This window comes from Mirounga leonina, unplaced genomic scaffold (assembly GCF_011800145.1).
Source record: "Mirounga leonina isolate KUSES-001 unplaced genomic scaffold, KU_Mleo_1.0 Mir_115, whole genome shotgun sequence".
Classification (NCBI taxonomy): Eukaryota; Metazoa; Chordata; class Mammalia; order Carnivora; family Phocidae; genus Mirounga; species Mirounga leonina.
This window is the reverse complement of record NW_023270268.1, coordinates 98,830,000-98,851,969: the sequence shown is the minus strand read 5'-3', so window position 1 is coordinate 98,851,969 and position 21,970 is coordinate 98,830,000. Positions and strand designations below refer to the sequence as shown.

General features: G+C 39.4%; 1 protein-coding gene across 2 annotated transcripts in view; it reads left to right on the top strand.

Moving 5' to 3' along the window:
• The first annotated feature begins 444 nt into the window (after window positions 1-444).
• CD96 (CD96 molecule) overlaps window positions 445-21,970 on the top strand; it is an 89,942-nt gene continuing 68,416 nt past the window's right edge. For both annotated transcript variants that reach the window (XM_035000203.1, XM_035000202.1), the window contains exons 1-2: window positions 445-804; window positions 2,712-3,065. In XM_035000203.1, coding sequence (XP_034856094.1) covers window positions 744-804; window positions 2,712-3,065 — 415 coding nt within the window. In that variant the 5' untranslated portion in view covers window positions 445-743. The remainder of the gene's footprint in view (window positions 805-2,711; window positions 3,066-21,970) is intronic.

The window sequence follows — 21,970 nt, the reverse complement described above, 5'->3', positions numbered from 1 at the left end:
CATAGGCAAGTTCTTCTGGTGTCAGAAAAAAAAAAAATCCTCCGGCTGGTAGGGTGGGAGATTTCCCTGCCTGACCTCCAGCCTAGCCCAGACAGGGGGTGGAAAAGGAGCCCTCCCTTCTCAACACCACCCTGCCCCCACCCCCGCCCAGGAAATGCGGGCTTTCCTGCATTAGGGGTGACAATAAAATTCGGTTTGATAGCTGATTTACCCTCCGTTACTTTTCAGATTTTATTAAAATTAAATGTGTTAATTCTTTGTTCTTTCACCCGGGAGCCATTCTGGAAGGAAAACGTATTTTAGAAGTGAATAGAAAAACTGTTATGAAAGACACGAAGCTCACATTTGTTAAATGACTTCGTGTTCTTGAAAAGAAATGTATAAAAAGCACATTATGAATCGCTCTGCATGATTCCCTTTGTTTGGATTTTAGAAGCAGCATGACTGACACAGAGATCCTGAAGGAAGAATCTTTGGATCCTGAGAAGTCTTTTAACGAAGGTGATATACAAAATTTCAGAGAACAATTTCAACATCGCTCTGGTGAAGGTTATACTTAGCTCTGAACCACATTACTTTCCTGTCTACGTTTCATTTCCTGGGGTCTTGCCAAGTGATAAACAGACCCAGGCGTGCAGTAGGTTTGGGGTTTTTCTGCACAAATAGGGTAGCTGGAGTTTGCTTCAAGGCATCAGTTGACTTCCGTGATTATGGAGATGCTGGTGTAAGGCCTTCAGGAGACGATGGAGAAAAAATGGACCTACTGTGCTGTCTGTTCCATCATCCAGATACATTTCATCAGGGGTAAGGCTTCCAGTTGTCTTCTCTTGTCAAATCGGCAGCTTTAGGGGCGGGGGGGGGCCTCTGTTCATTTAAAATGCGAGTGACTACTGCTGACATTGATCACCGAAGGCAGATCGTTGCTAAGGTTTTCAGTTACAGATTTAAGTGGCAGCTATCGGAGAGATGTTAGAGTCTAGAAATGATTACTAACGAACACTAAAAACGAGAAGAGAATGAGTGGTTTGTGCCACTGCTCTGAGATATTTTCACCCATTTCATTCCTAAGAGGATCTCTGGAGTAACTGGGAAATTGTGCTTCTTGGAAATGAAATGCTCCCCACATGGTCGTCAGAACAACTCCGGAATACTAAAAAAATCACAAAGCCCATCAGTGCTGCGGGATCCTTGCTCAACTTTTTCTCTCTCGAGCATCCTTTTTCTTTTGTATATAACAAGCATTACTCCTCCAGATATGAATGTCTTTGGGAGTTGAACACATGTTGAATTTTAATGAGGCATGTGTAGGTATGGACCTGGAAGACAGAGTAGGGGCCTTACAACCGGGGCCTTCAGGGCCTATTTAAAAATAGCGGGAGGAAAGATTAGTTCTGCATTCCATAGCCTGGGGGAATTATAGGAAGCCTGAGTGTCTGAAGAATTAACTATGCTTTACAGATAGAGCTACAAAGGTTTTAAGGAGAATTTCTAAATTAAAGGAGGCTTTGGAACCCAATGCTGTGGATAGAATCAGAGGCATATTACCAGGCGAAGGAAAGCGTACAGGGAGAGACATTAAACTGTACTAACCTCTGCCTACCCAAACTTTTGAATCCATAAAAGTGTAATAATTCCCATTTGTCAAGTACCTTAGAGAGCCTTGTTTCTTCTCCGTTGCTTGTCATCTTTTTATCTTTTTCCTTTGTGAGCTTCGGTGGTACTTGTCATAATAATATATCATTCCTGGAACAGTGTTCCATTAAAGCGAAAATTGAGGCCTCCACTATTGAAGGCATGTCAAAGGCTCAATGCTTAACATATTTTAAGTGCCTTGTACCATGTGGTCAGAGAGATGATGGGAGAGAATCTTCTTCTTTTGTGTCTCATAGTTCAAAGTGTTGATGATAGACGATGGTGACCATAGTTTTTCTTTAGTGGAAAGTCTACCTCAGGTATTTTCTCCCATCCTCCCCTTAGGAGCCCTAACTGCATGGACACGAAGGTCTTTTTGAGCTCCATAGTGAATGTCAAATTTCTTACTCTTCTCAACCAATTTGGGAGGCAGTTTGGATGTTAATGAAGGTTAGAGAAAGAGCACAGACTTTAGGCAACCAAGTACATGTTCTTTTACTGAGGTGTGACTTGCAGCTAGTCATTTAATCATGCTGTGCGTCAGTTTCCTCTTTGATAGAATGTTAACAACATCATTCTGTGGTATGTGAGGAGGATTAAATAAAATAGTCTATAAAAAAGCCTCTTGTGAACATAGATTTTTAAAAACAGCTATACACATATCAGTTATTTTTTCTGTTTCAGAAAATATTACTGGTGTGTTATATGCAGCTGTCGGTTCATAAAACCAAAAAAAAAAGTCAGTTATAGTCATTGTAAAAATAGTTGTCATAATAAGTTTGCTGGTGGGCTTCAGTTTCTAGGTAGGCTTAATTTGATTCACAGGTACTTATCCTTTGGACAGCCCAACAGACAAAGAGAGGAATATCTCTCTAGTGTCCTTAAGCAAATGCCTCCTCATTTGTACTGAGTCTCTGCTTCTCTATTGGGACTGTGCACAGGCTCCCTCCTACACGTAAGGCAGCCAGAGAGAAAGTTCCTCAGTTGCTCCCTCATCTCACCAAAGTGACCAAGGTTTTTAAATAAGAGTCATCCCACATGAATCATGTAAACTAATGGCTCATGTCCTTCCTTTTCAGGAGTATGGGAGAAAACATCCAATACAGAAGACATCTATGCTTTCCCCGGCTCTGATGTCAACCTAACCTGTCAAACATGGAAGAAAGGCTTCTTGGTGCAGATGCAATGGTCCAAGGTCACTGATAAATTGGATCTGATTGCCCTTTATCATCCGCAGTATGGCCTGTACTGTGCTAATGGTGGTCCCTGTGAGTCACTGGTGACTTTCACAGAAACTTCCAGAAATGTGTCAACGTGGATTCTGCACTTAAAGAACGTGTCCTCCTCACTCACTGGGAAGTATGAGTGTGGCTTTACTCTGTATCCAGAGGGTGTTTGGACTAAAATCTACAACCTACTCATTCAGACAAATGGTAAGCATAACTGTAGAGGGAAAGGAGCACACCCTTTCATTCAGCTCTCAGTCATTTGACAGATACGTATTTTGAGCCAACCATGTGCTAGACATGGTGCTAAGTACACAGAGGTTGAACAGAAAGAGGTATTGCCTGGAAAGAAAGACAGGAATTAATCAAATAATTCCACAAATAAATGTAAAAGTGCAACAGTGATAAGTGGTAAGGATAAGTGGTAATGGTCTTGAAAGAGCATGTAATAGAGGCCAGGGAAACTGACCCTGAGAAGGCAACACCTGAGCGGAGGTCTGAAGAAGGGGTAGACATTAACACCATTTAGGAGCTGGGAGGTTTGTGAGTGATCCAGGGAGAGGGAAGAGCTTGTGAGAGGGGCTTAGTCGTGTTTGAGGACATGGGACGATGCCAGCAGGCTGCGGCGCAGAGGTGAAGGGAGGAGGTGGGAGACATGGCAAGGACCAGATTGTGTCAGATCTTGTCAGCCATATTTGAAGGTTTGCTTTTTATCTAAGAGCCGTAGGAAGACATTGAAGTGTTCGCAACAAAAGGATGGCATGACATTTATAGCCCAGTTGTACTTGTGTCAGAAAAAGATCATGCCAGCTTCAGTAGAGAATGGAACAAAAATGGGCAGGAAGGAAAAGGTGGGTGCGAGCTAGGAGACAGTTCCAGTAGCCCAGAGGAGACAGAGTGGTAGTTTGGGTAGACATGGAAAGAAACGACAAATCAAACGCTTCGGGCATAACATAGGTGTGACTTGCTAATAGAATGGATATAGGACAATGGTAGTATGAGTGAAGGGGAGAAAAAAATTTAAGGTGACATGGGAGGAGGTGCCATTCACTGAAGGCAGAGCGAGCAGAGCAGGTTTATGGGGGGATATATGCAAGTGGCTTTGGATATATGGCGTATTTAGTATTGGGCAGGCAAAGGTACCAAGGAGGCTGCTGGACATGTAGCATTCACACATATGGGCCTTAGAGAGCTGCATTTGGAGGCAGGAATCCTAGGCTTAAGTTCTAGCTCCTTTCTGGCCAGAAATAAATTTCACCTAGGGCCTGTCATGTACATTCTCTGAGCCCATCTGGAAAATGATGATAATAATGCCTACCCTAAATTAGTTGGTCCTACAGTAAATGATTTCCATTTATACTAATGGAAAAGAATGAAAATGAAAGCCAACAAATGGAAAATGCAGTGGAAATGAAATGTCTTTAATGCAGGGGCAAAGTGGCCTGGTAATGTAAGAGGAAAAACAACAAAAATTAACTCATGAAGGCTGTGCTAAAAGAGGCTTGAGCACGGAACTGCCCAGGACAGGCAACAGGGATGGATTTATTACCTCATCTCCATTTCTTATCAAGAGATAAGACCATGGTGTTGGAACAGTCCACCTGGAAACCAGGAGCTCCTCCACCACTACTTTACGATGCCCTATTCCCATTGCTGTTTTCCAGGAAAAAAGAAACACTTGAGTTCAAATTGGGGATGGCGTGGGGTGGGGTTGAAGGAACAGAAATGAGGAGACCTGTGTAGAACAATGCTTCGCTACACATACTTTGGAGTCAGGTAGCCTGGATTTGAGTGTTGGCTCTGTTGTTTACTATATATCATCTTTGTCAAGTTATTTCAAGTCTCTAAGCCTTTGTTTTCTTATATAACAAATATGGATAATTATAGTACCGACTTTACAGGTACCATTATTTTGATGATTAAATGGGATAATTTGTGTAAAGCACTTAGCATAGTTCCTGCCAGAGAGTCAGAGTTTGGAAAAGGGTAGTTTTCATTAAGAAGAGTAATAACGATAATGAGTGAACTCTATTTATCAGTTCTTATTTAAAATGGGTTCTCCTCCCTCTCTTTTTATATTTGCCTAATTTAGAACCCAATGGAACATTGAACATACATTAGTACAAGTACACATTGACCTGGGCTTTAGATAAAGATTTTGTACCTTCTGCCTAAATCTATAAACTGTACTATTGCATCTCTGAGGATCTAAAGCCCACCCCATCAAGAATTGGCAACATGGATTGATGTACCCTATAGGAAATAAGGGATATGGGATAGCTCAACGTGAGGACAGAACTGGAGAAGCGGTAGTATGTTACCCTGAAAGGAGAGTGGTGTTGCCTTTAAGTAAAGCATATTTCTTAAAATAAAGGGCAACTCAAAGAAGCCAAATTTGTAGCTACTAAAAACTGCAAATCTCTGTAGAGGCAGAAGCCATGTCTACACGCTTTGTGGTTGGAAATTTCCCAGTCTTCTTTGCTGTCGGTCAGCTGGACCAGATTGGAAAAAAAAAAAAAATAGCCTCAATGTTAAAGAAATAGTTCTGATATTGTGTACTGAGTACAAAGTCATTACAGAGTGACCAAAAGTGTAAACCTGGTAGAGAGTGAAGGGGTAGACACTTAACTCAGATGAGTCAATTGCCAGTCAAAAGCCCTGTCACATCCCCACCAATGACACATCTTTTCCCCGGTATTCCTTTGATCTTCACTCACTTCTCTCACTTGTGCCATTTCCCTTGTACATTCCTGGAGGTCTTCGTGTTCATAAGCTGGTTGGGTAAGCAAAGCACACACGAAGTGTGAACACTTACGAAGCACATGAACAAAAGCAAATCGAGATGGTGTAGAAGAATCTAAATATGAAAATCTGAAGGACCACAGGCATTGGGACCTCTTGTCTCCTTTCTGTTGTCTTCTGAGCCATTCTCTTCCCTGTCCACAAAACAGTGTATGTCTAAATTCTGTCCTCATGTTCCTGGAAGGCCTGAGAATGGATTCTGTTCTCTTTTTACAATATTTTGTTCCTTTGTGTGAGCTAGTGCTCTGAGGCTGTGGATGAGGGTAGAAATTACAATGAACAGTTGGGCATTTGCTTTTTTTTCATTTTCACCTGACAGGGTTTCCTCCTGGGTTAGCTTTCAAGTTATCCCAAGAAAAGCAGTTTTCTGAGTTAAGCCCTTAGTTGCTGTATTTAATCCAGATTTCCTGGATTTTGTTTTCTTATATAAGTGCCTGAGACTGTATGATTTTTGATGTATTTAACATTTTTTATTATTATGTTAATCACCATACATTACATCATTAGTTTTTGATGTAGTGTTCCATGATTCATTGTTTGCGTATAACACCCAGTGCTCCATGCAGAACGTGCCCTCTTTAATACCCATCACCAGGCTAATCCACCCTCCCATCCCCCTCCCTTCTTGAACCCTCAATTTGTTTTTCAGAGTCCATCGTCTCTCATGGTTCGTCTCCCCCTCCAATTTCCCCCCCTTCATTCTTCCCCTCCTGCTGTCTTCTTCTTCTTTTTTTTTTTTTAACATATATTGCATTATTTGTTTCAGAGGTACAGATCTGTGATTCAACAGTCTTGCACAATTCACAGCGCTCACCATAGCACATACCCTCCCCAATGTCTATCACTCAGCCACCCCATCCCTCCCAGCCCCCATCACTCCAGCAACCCTCAGTTTGTTTCCTGAGATTAAGAATTCCTCATATCAGTGAGGTCATATGATACATGTCTTTCTCTGATTGACTTATTTCGCTCAGCATAACACCCTCCAGTTCCATCCACGTCATTGCAGATGGCAAGATTTCATTCCTTTTGATGGCTGCATAATATTCCATTGGATATATATATATACCACATCTTCTTTATCCATTCATCTGTTGATGGACAGCTTGGCTCTTTCCACAGTTTGGCTATTGTGGACATTGCTGCTATAAACATCAGGGTGCATGTGCCCCTTCGGATCCCTACATTTGTATCTTTGGGGTAAATACCCAGTAGTGCAATTGCTGGAACATATGGTAGCTCTATTTTCAACTTTTTGAGGAACCTCCGTGCTGTTTTCCAGAGTGGCTGCACCAGCTTGCATTCCCACCAACAGTGTAGGAGGGTTCCCCTTTCTCCACATCCTCGCCAACATCTGTCATTTCCTGACTTGTTAATTTTAGCCAATTTTAGTTAATTTTAGATTGGTATCAGGTGATATCTCATTGAGGTTTTGATTTGTATTTCCCTGATGCCAAGTGATGCTGAGCACTTTTTCATGTGTCTCTTGGCCATTTGGATGTCTTCTTTGCAGAAATGTCTGTTCATGTCTTCTGCCCATTTCTTGATTGGATTAGTTGTTCTTTGGGTGTTGAGCTTAAGAAGTTCTTTGTAGATTTTGGATACTAGCCCTTTATCTGATATGACATTTGCAAATATCTTCTCCCATTCTGTCAGTTGTCTTTTGGTTTTGTTGACTGTTTCTTTTGCTGTGCAAAAGCTTTTTATCTTGATGAAGTCCCAATAATTCATTTTTGCCATTGCTTCCCTTGTCTTTGGTGATGTTTCTAGGAAGAAGTTGCTGCGGCTGAGGTCAAAGAGGTTGCTGCCTGTGTTCTCCTTTAGGATTTTGATGGAATCCTGTCTCTCTTGTAGGTCTTTCAACCATTTTGAGTCTATTTTTGTGTGTGGTGTAAGGAAATGGTCCAGTTTCATTCTTCTGCATGTGGCTGTCCAATTTTCCCAACACCATTTGTTGAAGAGACTGTCTGTTTTCCATTGGACATTCTTTCCTGTTTTGTTGAAGATTAGTTGATCATAGAGTTGAGGGTCCATTTCTGGGCTCTCTATTCTGTTCCATTGATCGATGTGTCTGTTTTTGTGCCAGTACCATACTGTCTTGATGATGACAGCTTTGTAATAGAGCTGGAAGTCTGGAATTGTGATGCCACCAGCTTTGCATTTCTTTTTCAACATTCCTCTGGCTATTCGGGTCTTTTCTGGTTCCATACAAAAATTAGGATTATTTGTTCCTGTTATGTGAAAAAAAAGTTGATGGTATTTTGATAGGGATTTCATTAAATGTGTAGATTGCTCTAGGTAGCATAGACATTTTCACAATATTTGTTCTTCTAATCCATGAGCATGATACATTTTTCCATTTCTTTGTGTCTTCCTCAATTTCTTTCATGAGTATTCTATAGTTTTGTGAGTACAGATTCTTTGCCTCTTTGGTTAGATTTATTCCTAGGTATCTTATGGTTTTGGGTGCAATTGTAAGTGGGATCAACTCCTTAATTTCTCTTTCTTCTGTCTTGTTGGTGTATAGAAATACAACTAATTTCTGTGCATTGATTTTATATCCTGCCAGATGTATTTTAAAATTTGAAGTTACTAATATCTGTTATAAAAGTGCAACATGATTTTAATTTCCCAGATCATAACAAAAGCCTCAGAGGGCTGTTAATGTTGTTATTGGAAGCAATAGGAAGGGAAGAAGTAATGGTAATACAAGGAGGAGGAGGAGGGAGAATAGAAGTAGTATAGAATATAATAAAAGAACTATTATATTACTAGTAATAGAATATAATATCTGGATAATATAATCTTGATAATTTGACTACCCTGTCTAGAGGCATAATTTGCTCTTTGACTCTTTTCCAGTTTTATTGAGATATAACTGACATATGACATTGTTTTAGGTGTACAACAGTTGATTGATACTTATATATATCGTGAAATGATCACCACAATAAGTTTAGTTAATATCCATCACCTCACAGAGTTAAATTTTTTTCTTGTGATGAGAACTTTTAAGATTTACTCTCTTAGCAACTTTCAAACATATGATACAGTATTGTTAACTTTAGTCACCATACTGTATATTTTATCTCCAGAATTTATTTATCTTATAATTGGAAGTTTGTACTTTTTGACCCTCTTCACCCATTTCACCCCCACGCCCACCTCTGGCAACCGCCAACCTGTTTTCTGTATCTATGAGTTCATTTTGTTTTGTTTTTCAAGTTCCACATATAAATGAAATCATACAGTATTTGTCTTTCTTTGTTAATGTAGCGTAATGCCCTCAAGGTCCATCCATGTTGTCACAAATGGCAGGATTTCCTTCTTTTTTATGAATGAATAATATTTCCTCATATATTAGAATCTTTTCTTTGTCCATTCGTCCATCAGTGGACACTTGGGTTGCTTCTATGTCTTAGCTATTGTAAATAGTGCTGCAGTGAACATGGGGATGCATATATCTTTTCAAGATAGTGATTTTATTTCCTTTAGATATATACCCAGAAGTGGAAATGCTGGATCATATGGTAGTTCTAATTTTATTTATTTTATTTTATTTTTAAGATTTTATTTATTTATTTGAGAGAGAGAGAGAAAGAGAGAATCTTTAAGCAGACTCCTCGCTGAGTGAGGAGCCCAAGCCTGGGCTCAATCCCACCACCCATGAGATCATGACCTGAGCCAAAACCAAGAGCGGGAAGCTTAACTGAGCTGCCCTGATAGTTCTATTTTTAACTTTCTGAGGACCTCCATACTGTTTTCCAGAGTGGCTGTACCAATTTACATTTCCACCAACAATGCACAAGTGCTACCTTTTCTCCATATCTTTTCCAGATATTTGTTATCTTATCTTTTTGATAATAGCCATTTTAACAGGTGTGAGGTGATATCTAATTGTGGTTTTGATTTGCATTTCCCTGATGATTAGTGATGGGCGGGGGAGCAGTTTTCCTTGTCTATTGGATATTTGGATGTCTTATCTGGAAAAATATCTAATCAATTTCTCTGGCCATTTTTAAATTAGATTGTTTTGTTGTTGTTGTTGAGTTGTATGACTTGTTTGTATATTTTGGATATTAACCCCGTATCAGATATGTGATTTATAAATATTTTCTCCCATTCCATAGATTGCCTTTTCATTTTATTGATGTTTTCCTTTGCTGGGAAGAAGCTTTTTAGTTTGATGCAGTCCCATTGCTTATTTTTGCTTTTTTTGCCTTTGCTTTTGGTGTCAAATCCAAAAAACCATTGCCAAGGCCAAAAAATCATTGCCCCTATGTTTTCTTTTACAGGTGTTATAGTTTGGGGTTTTATGTTTTAATCCATTTTGATTTGATCTTTATGTATGGTGGGAGACAGGAGTCCAGTTTCATTCTTTTGCATACAGCTATCCAGTTTCCCCAACATCATTTATCAAAGAGCCTATCCTTTCCCCATTGCATATTCGTGGCTCCTTTCATAATAATATTGTTATAAATTAATTGATCCTATATGTAGGTTTATTTCTGGGCTCTCTGTTTCATTGATCTATGTGTCTTTTTATAGCATAGTTTGTTCTTGAACTTAAATGCCAGCTCTTCTTAAATTCTTGTATTCAATCTTTATCCAAAAAATATTTTTGAGTGCTTATGGGTGCTAGGCACCAGGGATGCAATACAGACATGATTCTGTCATCAGGAATCATAAAGTCCTATGGGAAGAGACAAAATAACCAAATAAGCAAAAAAAAGGGGGGGGGGCGGCCACATGGCAACAGTGAGAAGTGCTCTTGCAGTAAGAAGGTAGTGTTTTGAGAGGATATAATAGGAAAATCAAGAAGGGTTTCCTGGGGGAAGTGATGTTTGAGCAGGAGTTAACCAGGTAAATATGGGGAAGACAGCTTTACACAAAACAGGATGTGTAAAGGCTCTGTGGTGGTAAGGAGATACTGCAACTGTGGGGGGTTTTCAGAGGTATTATGGCTTGAGCAAAAGGATTGAAAGGGAAGCCTTTGAAGAAGAGGCTAGAGAGATTGAGTAGTCCAGTTAAATTTTATCTTTATCCTAAGAACTGTGGAAACTAATTGGAAGGTGGTTGTTGATTTTTTTTTTTAATTTTGCATTCCAAAAAGATCTTTGTGGCAAAAGTGTAGAGAATGAATTGAGAAAAGGTAGAGAGGATAATGTAGATCAGTTAAGAGAGGACAGAAATCTAAGTGAGAGATGCTAGTAACATTGAGTAGAGTGACACAGAGGTACCTGCGGAGGAGTGTTCAAATTAGGAGATTCACCCTACAGGATTTGGTGATGGACTGCACATGTGGAATGAGGCACAGTATAAAGCATGTATCAACAATGATGCTCTGGTTTCAAATGTGTGGAACAGAAAAAAATGGGGGAATTATTCATCGTATTAGGAAGAACTGGAGGACAACCCGATCGTGTAGGGATTGTTTGGAGTTTGACTGAATTTTATTTTGTACATGTCGAGTTAGACAGGAAGTTGACACATTCAGGAGATGTCAAGGAAATAGGTAGATATACAATTCCTGTTCTAGAAGAGAGGTTTAAGCTAAAGATACAAATTGGTGAGCTATATGAGTGTATGCTAACTGAAGTTTTGGGAGTGGAAGAGATCACGTGGGCAGAGAAAATCCAGTGAGAAAAGCGATGTGACCCTTCAACTAAGACAGATGGCAAAAGATAAATCTTCAAAGGATTTAGAAGAGAGACGAAAGAGTCAGCAGGAGAGAAGTTGGCTCACAAAAGAACTAGAATGATAGTATTTTGTGAAAGGAGTAGCTATCAATTTTGATGTTTCTGAGAGGACAACATGGTTATTGGATTGTATTTAGGAAAAGGATGTTATTGATCACCTTAACAGAAGCTGTTGCTGTGGCACGGAAGAGAGATGGAAGTCAGACTCGGGGGGAGCAGAGGAGTGAGTAGGAGGCAAGGAAATGGAGACACCAAATGTCGACATAACTTCTGAGAAATCCGTCAGGAGTAAGGGGAAGGGTATGAGTGCTCAAATGAGGGTTTGCATCGGTGTTGTGCAGGTAGTGGGGTGGTCTTAATTAATGCAAGATGCTTGGCTAAGCTTCAAAACCAAGTCAGAGTTGAAAGAGAGTAGTTAAATACACCATAGAGAAGGTACAATAAATAAACTAAGGTTTCTGAGAATATAGGGGCAATGAGATCTAGAACATTGGTACTATGGGTATCCTGAAATTGGACAAAAGGACAGTTTTCAAAAATTATATAACAGGAGAGAAGGAAATTGGAATAAGTGCATATGACTAGGGCAATGCTCTTTTCTATTTTCTCTAAAATAGGAAACATGGGGCACCTGTGTGGCACAGTTGGTTAAGCATCCACCTCTTGGTTTTGGCTCAGGTTGTGATCTCAGGGTCATGAGATGGAGCCCCCGCATCCGGCTCTGGTTTGGTGCAGAGTCCACTTGGGATACTCCCTCTCCCGCTGCCCCTCCTGCTTGTTCTCTTTCTCTCACTTTCAAATAAATAAATAAATCTTTAAAAATTAATTAATTAAAAAATAGGAAACAAAGTCATCTTTAGGTAGAGAGAGGGAGGAGGCTTCAGAAAAGAGATTGAAGAAAGTTTGAAATAGCTTCTATGTATAGAGGGAAAATGAGTTCACTAGGTAAATATATTTGAATTTTCAGTTAGTGTTGAATATACATTTGAGTATGGTAAGAAGTTGTAGTGAAGACAATTTGCTTTCACCAGTAGTGCTTGGCTGCTTGGTTCTGGGCATTAAAAAGTAGATAGTTGGAGTTCACTATTGGATTCCCTCTATATTAATGGGGGATGGGGGTGTGGGGGGGGCAGGAAGAGCCAAGGGATTTGGGATATTAGCAAGAATGTTACTGAAATGATGGACTGTAGAACTTTAGCTAGGTAATGAGGGAAGCAAAGCAAAGAAAGCTGATGGATTGGGAGAAAGTAGAGATCAACTCATTTAAAGACTCACTGAGGACAAAGAACAGTTGAGGCAAAATTAGTTGCACAAAACAGCCAGCAGGAGTGTTTGTAGGTTCGTAGTGATTTTGTAGGTGGAGCAATTACGTGTGGCACAGAAGGTCCAAACACGATCGTGAAAGTGGACGGCAGAAATGGAGTGGAGACAGTGGGGTAACAGTGGCAGACTGAGGGGCAGGTAGTGGATAGGGCAACGCCATGGTAACTGAAAGCGCTCGGGATTGTATCCGGATTGCAATCTGGATACCGAGATCTTCCGAGAACAATGGATGAGGACTGGGGCATCAGAGTTGGAGCTGGCAACCCTGACAGACCGCATCGCAGATATTTTAGGCTTTGACCATACAGCCTGTACAGCCTTTGTCAAAACCGTTCGACTCTGCTGTAGCATGAAAGCACCTCTAGATAGTATGTAAGCGAAGGGGCCTGGCTGTGTTCCCGTAGGACCTGATTTACAAAAATAGCCGCCAGATTCGACCCACAGGCCAGAGTTTTACAGTCCCCGGATTAGAGGATAATAGCAGTGAATCTGGAGAGAGAGGGATTAGTTTTTCTCAAACTGTGTTACATAAAGCTGGCAATACTCGAGATGATTTCAGATGATTCATGAAAAGATTTTAAAACCTCTAATTGTGGAAAATTTCAAACATGCAAAATTATATAGAATAGTATAATGAGCTCCCATGTAGTGAACATGCAACTTCAATCATTATTAACTCACAGTCTTGTTTCATTTAAACCCTTAGCAACTACCACCTCCCAGATTAAACAATTCCAAAATATCTTACTTATTTTAGAATGATTCTTTAAAAGCTAAAGATGATGTGTGTATATATATGTGTGTGTGTGTATATATATATATATATATAGCCATGATATCACTATCAGAACTAAAAATAACTAGTAAATTCTTAATACCATGAAATATCCAGTTGGCCTTATAGTTGTTATTTTTATATTTTGGTTACTTAAACTGGATTCGAATAAACTCCAAGTATTGTGATCATTGGAAAACTCTATTTTTTTTAAGATTTTATTTATTTATTTGAGAGAGAGAGAGAGAGAAAGAGATGAGTGTGGGGAGGGGAGGGGCAGAGGGAGAGGGAGAAGCAGACTCCCCGCTGAGCAGAGAGCCGGACGCCCCAAAACTCTCTTTTAATCTGAAGGTTGTTTTATATTTCTTATTTTTCTCTTCCAAAATATTTGTTAAATAAATTTGGCTCTTTATCCTGTAAAATTACCCACAGCCTGGATTTTGCTCCTATATCCCTTGGTATCTCCATGTTCCCCTCTCACTATTTAGTTAGGTATAGAGATTTGATCACATTAACATTTTGTTTTTATTTTTTAGTATTTCATAGATGATATTGCATAGTTACATCAAAGGTACATAATATCTGGATGTTAAGCACCATTGATAAGTATTGCCTAGATCCATTAATTCTTTGTGGTTTGACAAAGAATGATGCTCAAATTCTATCATTCTTTTATTTATTACCTGAAGTCTTATAGAGAAATCTCCTCTCATGAACCAATTATTTATTAGATGTACAGTTTGTATAAGAAAAACAAACAGATGCTTGATTCTTTCCCTTTATTTATCAGTTTTAAAAATTAGTTGGTTCACTAGCACTCTTATAAGGTGACCAAAAAGTATTTTGTAGTAAGTATTATGAATTCATATGAATTTGAACATATTGATGAATTTCAGTTCATTACGGTTGTTATCCTTGTTATGCTGAAAATGTCCCATGTATAAAATCTATTAATCCTTTGTGATGTAAGTTGCAAATATTTTCCCAGTTTGTCATCTGTCCTTACTTGCTTCTGATATTGTTTCCAATGCAGTGTAATTCTTACTTTTATGGAAAAAGTTTTCCCCATTCTCAGATTATATAGAAATTCACTCATGTTATTTCTAACACTTGCATGGGTTTTTATTAGCATTTAAATTTGTGATGCCAGATTTCAAGTATTTACAAATGTGCCTAAGTTTCTGCTTTTGTATATCTCTAATGCTTTTTTCTATATCTTCTCTGTTTTTCCTTTCTGTAGTTTAGTTTAGAAATTTTCTATTGACCTATACTCCAATTCACAAATCTTATTTTTTGTGCTGTCCAATTAAGTTTTCAACCCAATCAAATTAGTTCTTAATTTCTGATCTTATATTTTTAGTTATTGTTTTTGGTAGATTTTTTATTCTTTGGTGAAATTGTCCATCTTTTCATTTACTCCCTTCATCTTTTTCTCTATTCTTGGATATACTAAAAAGAGCTATTTTAATATTCTTATTGGATAACTTCAATGTCAGGATCATTCTGATGTCTGTTTCTATGTTTATTTTCTCTCTCTCTCTCTCTGTCTCTTTTTCTCTCTCTTTTTGCAACTTCTTCCAGCATATATTTTCCTTTCATTATTACTGTCAAAGAGATATATATAATATACATGTTATATATATTATATATTTATAAAATAAACCCAACAGAACAATGCTAAAATTAATGGATTAAAAATTTCTGTTCTTAAAGAAATTAAGAGAAAAAAAGAGAGAGAACTGTATATGTAATCTTTTATATTTACCCATATGTTTACCATTTCCTGTGCTCTTCATTCTACCTCATGGAGTGAAGTTACTATTTGGTATCATTTCCTTTTAGCCTAAAGAACTTTAGAATTTCCTATAAGACAAATCTACCTGCAATAAATCCTGTTTTTTTTTTCATTTTTACTTTTGAAGGATAGTTTCACTGAATGCAGCAAATTTTAGTGGGCTGCTTTTTCTTTCATAGTTTTTAAATTTTTTATTGTTATGTTAATCACCATACATTACATCATTAGTTTTTGATGTAGTGTTCCATGATTCATTGTTTGCGTATAACACCCAGTGCTCCATGCAGAACGTGCCCTCTTTAATACCCATCACCAGGCTAATCCACCCTCCCACCCTCCTCCCCTCTTGAACCCTCAGTTTGTTTCTCAGAGTCCATCGTCTCTCATGGTTCATCTCCCCCTCCAATTTCCCCCCCTTCATTCTTCCCCTCCCACTATCTTCTTCTTCTTTTTTTTTTTTTAACATATATTGCATTATTTGTTTCAGAGGTACAGATCTGTGATTCAACAGTCTTGCACAATTCACAGCGCTCACCATAGCACATACCCTCCCCAATGTCTATCACCCAGCCACCCCATCCCTCCCAGCCCCCACCACTCCAGCAACCTTCAGTTTGTTTCCTGAGATTAAGAATTCCTCGTATCAGTGAGGTCATATGATACATGTCTTTCTCTGATTGACTTATTTTGCTCAGCATAACACCCTCCAGTTCCATCCACGTCATTGCAGATGGCAAGATTTCATTCCTTTTGATGGCTGCATAATACTCCATTGGATATATATATACCACATCTTCTTTATCCATTCATCTGTCGATGGACAGCTTGGCTCTTTCCACAGTTTGGCTATTGTGGACATTGCTGCTATAAACATCAGGGTGCATGTGCCCCTTCGGATCCCTACATTTGTATCTTTGGGGTGAATACCCAGTAGTGCAATTGCTGGAACATATGGTAGCTCTATTTTCAACTTTTTGAGGAACCTCCATACTGTTTCCCAGAGTGGCTGTACCAGCTTGCATTCCCACCAACAGTGTAGGAGGGTCCCCTTTCTCCACATCCCCACCAACATTTATCATTTCCTGACTTGTTAATTTTAGCCATTCTGACTGGTGAGAGGTGATATTTCATTGAGGTTTTGATTTGTATCTCCCTGATGTTGAGCGATGCTGAGCACTTTTTTTTTTTTAAAGATTTTATTTATTTATTTGACAGAGAGAGAGACAGCAAGAGAGGGGAACACAAGCAGGGGAAGTGGGAGAGGGAGAAGCAGGCTTCCCCACGGAGCAGGGAGCCTGATGCAGGGCTCAATCCCAGGACCCTGGGATCATGACCTGAGCTGAAGGCAGACGCTTAACGACTGAGCCACCGAGGCGCCCCATGCTGAGCACTTTTTCATGTGTTTGTTGTCCATTTGGATGTCTTCTTTGCAGAAATGTCTGTTCATGTCTTCTGCCCATTTCTTGATTGGATCATTTGTTCTTTGGGTGTTGACCTTAAGAAGTTCTTTATAGCTTTTGGATACTAGCCCTTTATCTGATATGACATTTGCAAATATCTTCTCCCATTCTGTCAGTTGTCTTTTGGTTTTGTTGACTGTTTCTTTTGCTGTGCAAAAGCTTTTTATCTTGATGAAGTCCCAATAATTCATTTTTGCCCTTGCTTCCCTTGCCTTTTGCGACGTTTCTAGGAAGAAGTTGCTGTGGCTGAGGTCAAAGAGTTTGCTGCCTGTGTTCTCCTTTAGGATTTTGATGGAATCCTGTCTCTCTTGTAGGTCTTTCAACCATTTTGAGTCTATTTTTGTGTGTGGTGTAAGGAAATGGTCCAGTTTCATTCTTCTGCATGTGGCTGTCCAATTTTCCCAACACCATTTGTTGAAGAGACTGTCTTTTTTCCATTGGACATTTTTTCCTATTTTGTTGAAGATTAGTTGATCATAGAGTTGAGGGTCCATTTCTGGGCTCTCTATTCTGTTTTGGGTGCAATTGTAAGTGGGATCGACTCCTTAATTTCTCTTTCTTCTGTCTTGTTGTTGGTGTATAGGAATGCCACTGATTTCTGTGCATTGATTTTATATCCTGCCACCTTACTGAATTCCTGTATGAGTTCTAGCAGTTTTGGGGTGGAGTCTTTTGGGTTTTCCACATAAAGTATCGTATCATCTGCAAAGAGTGAGAGTTTGACTTCTTCTTTGCCGATTTGGATGCCTTTTATTTCTTTTTGTTGTCTGATTGCTATGGCTAGGACTTCTAATACTGTGTTGAATAGCAGTGGTGATCGTGGACATCCCTGCCGTGTTCCTGACCTTAGGCGGAAAGCTCTCGGTTTTTCCCCATTGAGAATGATATTTGCTGTGGGTTTTTCATAGATGGCTTTTATGATATTGAGGTATGTACCCTCTATCCCTACACTCTGAAGAGTTTTGATCAAGAAAGGATGCTGTACTTTGTCAAATGCTTTTTCTGCATCTATTGAGAGGATCATATGGTTCTTGTTCTTTCTTTTATTAGTGTATTGTATCACATTGATCAAATTGTGGATGTCGAACCAACCTTGCAGCCCAGGAATAAATCCCACTTGGTCGTGGTGAATAATCCTTTTAATGTACTGTTGGATCCTATTGGCTAGTATTTTGGTGAGAATTTTTGCATCCATGTTCATCAAGGATATTGGTCTGTAATTCTCCTTTTTGATGGGGTTTTTGTCTGGTTTTGGGATCAAGGTAATGGTGGCCTCATAAAACAAGTTTGGAAGTTTTCCTTTCATTTCTATTTTTTGGAACAGTTTCAGAAGAATAGGTATTAATTCTTCTTGAAATGTTTGGTAGAATTCCCCTGGGAAGCCATCTGGCCCTGGGCTTTTGTTTCTTGGGAGATTTTTGATGACTGCTTCAATTTCCTTAGTGGTTATAGGTCTGTTCAGGTTTTCTATTTCTTCCTGGTTCAGTTTTGGTAGTTGATACATCTCTAGGAATGCATCCATTTCTTCCAGGTTATCTAATTTGCTGGCATATAGTTGCTCATAATATGTTCTTATTATTGTTTGTATTTCTTTGGTGCTGTTTGTGATCTCTCCTCTTTCATTCATGATTTTGTTGATTTGGGTCATTTCTCTTTTCTTTTTGATAAGTCTGGCCAGGGGTTTATCAATCTTGTTAATTCTTTCAAAGAACAAGTTCCAGTTTTGTTGATCTGTTCTACTGTTCTTTTGGTTTCTATTTCATTGATTTCTGCCCAGATCTTTATTATTTCTCTTCTCCTGCTGGGTTTAGGCTTTATTTGCTGTTCTTTCTCCAGCTCCTTTAGATGTAGGGTTAGGTTGTGTATTTGAGACCTTTCTTGTTTCTTGAGAAAGGCTTGTATTGCTATATACTTTCCTCTTAGGACTGCCTTTGCTGCATCCCAAAGATTTTGAACAGTTTTGTTTTCATTTTCATTGGTTTCCATGAATTTTTAAAATTCTTCTTTAATTTCCTGGTTGACCCATTCATTCTTTAGTAGGATGCTCTTTAGCCTCCATGTATTTGAGTTCTTTCCCACTTTCCTCTTGTGATTGAGTCCTGGTTTCAAAGCACTGTGGTCTGAAAACATGCAGGGAATGATCCCAATCTTTTGGTACCGGCTGAGACCTGATTTGTGACCTAGGATGTGACCTATTCTGGAGAATGTTCCATGGGCACTGGAGAAGGATGTGTATTCTGTTGCTTTGGGATGGAATGTTCTGAATATATCTGTGAAGTCCATTTGGTCCAGTGTGTCATTTAAGGTCTTTATTTCCTTGTTGATCTTTTGCTTAGATGATCTGTCCATTTCAGTGAGGGGGTGTTAAAGTCCCCCACTATTATTGTATTATTGTCTATGTGTTTCTTTGCTTTTGTTATTAATTGGCTTATATAATCGGCTGCTCCCATGTTAGGGGCATAGATATTTACAATTGTTAGATCTTCTTGTTGGATAGACCCTTTAAGTAGGATATAGTGTCCTTCCTCATCTCTTATTATAGTCTTTGGTTTAAAATCTAATTTGTCTGATACAAGGATTGCCACCCCAGCTTTCTTTTGGTGTCCATTAGCATGGTAAATGGTTTTCTACCCCCTCACTTTCAATCTGGAGGTGTCTTTGGGTCTAAAATGAGTCTCTTGCAGACAGCATATTGATGGGTCTTGTTTTTTAATCCAATCTGATAGCCTATGTCTTTTGATTGGGGCATTTAACCCATTTACATTCAGGGTAACTATTGAAAGATATGAATTTAGTGCCATTGTATTGCCTGTAAGGTGACTGTTACTGTATATTGTCTGTGTTCCTTTCTGGTCTATGTTGCTTTTAGTCTCTCCCTTTGCTTAAAGGACCCCTTTCAATATTTCTTGTAGGGTTGGTTTCGTGTTTGCAAATTCCTTTGTTTGTCCTGGAATCTTTTTATCTCTCCTTCAATTTTCAATGACAGCCTAGCTGGATATAGTATTCTTGGCTGCATATTTTTCTTGTTTAGTGCTCTGAATATATCATCCCAGTCCTTTCTCGCCTGCCAGGTCTCTGTGCATAGGTCTGTTGCCAATCTAATGTTTCTACCATTGTGGTTACAAATCTCTTCTCCCGAGCTGCTTTCAGGATTTTCTCTTTGTCTCTGAGACTCGTAAGTTTTACTATTAGATGTTGGGGTGTTGACCTATTTTTATTGATTTTGAGAGGGCTTCTCTGTGCCTCCTGGATTTGGATGCCTGTTTCCTTCCCCAAATTAGGGAAGTTCTCTGCTATAATTTGCTCCAACATACCTTCTGCCCCTCTCTCTCTTTCTTCTTTTTCTGGGATCCCAATTATTCTAATGTTTCGTCTTATGGTATCACTTATCTCTCGAATTCTGCCCTTGTGATCCAGTAGTTGTTTCTCTCTCTTTTTCTCAGCTTCTTTATTTTCCATCATTTGGTCTTCTATATCACTGATTCTCTCTTCTGCCTCATTTATCCTAGCAGTTAGCACCCCCATTTTTGATTGCACCTCATTAATAGCCTTTTTGATTTCGACTTGGTTAGATTTTAGTTCTTTTATTTCTCCAGAAAGGGTTTCTCTAATAACTTCCATGCTTTTTTCAAGCCCAGCTAGTATCTTTAAAATCATCATTCTGAACTCTAAGTCTGACATTGTACTAATGTCCGTATTGAGTAGGTCTCTGGCAGTCGGTTACTGCCTCTTGTTCTTTTTGTTGAGGTGATTTTTTCCATCTTGTCATTATGTCCCAGAGGAGAAGAGATGAATGAGAGAACAAAATGCTAACAGGGTAACAACATCCCCAGAGAATATACTCTAAACAAATCAGAAAAGACCTGAAAATGAGGGAAAAGAAAGGGAAAGGAAGAAAAAAGAAAAAGAAAAAGATAAAAACAAACGAAAACGGAACAAAACAAAAAAAAAACAGAATATGATCAAATATAATCAGGCTGGTGCATAGATCAGTGCCACACACTAGATTTTGGGTGTATTTTGGTCTGTTAGAAGAAAGTGCCTCCCAAAATTTTAAAGAAAGAAAAACATATATGTACAAAAATAAGGGTTAATATGATGAAGGGATGGAATATGACTGTAAAGATGAAAATTATAAAAAACTTTTATAAAAGGAATTGATAAGAAGTTGTTTGATAAAAGAAAGAAGAGGATTTAAAAAAGAAAAAAAAGGGAGAGAATGTGATCAGGCAGGAGATTAGAACAAAGCCATACACTAGAGATTTAGGGTATATTTTGATCTGTTAGAAGAAACTGTATCTCAAAATTTTAAAGAGAGAACAACTTATATATATATGCCAAAAATAAGGGAAACTACTATGAAGGGATACAATATGACTCTAAAGATGAAAAATAAAAATGTTTTTTAAAAAGGGATTGATAAGATGTTGTTGAAAAAGGGAAAAAGAAAAATTCAAAAAAAAAAAAGACAGTTAAAAAAAAATTAACTTTGAAAGACTAAAGAATCATGGGGAAAAAGCCATGAATTCTATGTGCTGTATTCCCTTAGCACTGGAGTTCTGCCGTTTCATTGATCGGTAAACTTGGTCTTGGCTGGCGGTTCTTGCTGATCTTCTGGGGGAGGGGCCTGTTGCCATGGTTCCCAAATGTCTTTGTCAGAGGCGGAATTGTCCCGCTCTTGCCCTCCAGGCTAAGTAATCTGCTCGGGTTTGCTCTTGGGAGCTTTTGTTCCCTGCAAGCTTTCCGTACAGCTTTGGAGGAGAGAGTGAAAATGGCGGCCTCCCAATCTCTGCCCCGGAGGAGCTGAGAACTCGGGGCTCCGCTCCTCAGTGCACCCCCAGAGAAAAGCAGTCAATCACTCCTGTCTCCGCGGTCTCTGGCCGCACTCCGTGCTCACCCGGCCTGTGACCGAGTGTTTCTATCTCTGGCACATGACCGCATGTGGAGTCTCCAAACCCAGCAGATTCCTATGGTGCGCTCCTGCGCCAATCCTCCCGGGGGAGGAAGGGGAGTCTCCCCGGATCTGCCTCTTGTTGGGTCCCTGCTGGAGGAGCAGTGGCCCTACTGGGCCGCGGATCACGGTTTATGGCAACCCCAAGCTGAGAGCCCACGCCTTGGCTCCATCTCTGCAGCCGGCTTCCCCACTCCGATACCTGGGAGCTCTGCCGCACTCAGGCACCCCTGGTCTTTCTGTGACCCCGAAGGTCCTGAGACCCCACTGTTCCTGCAAGGGTTCCACCCCCCCACCCCACCCCACC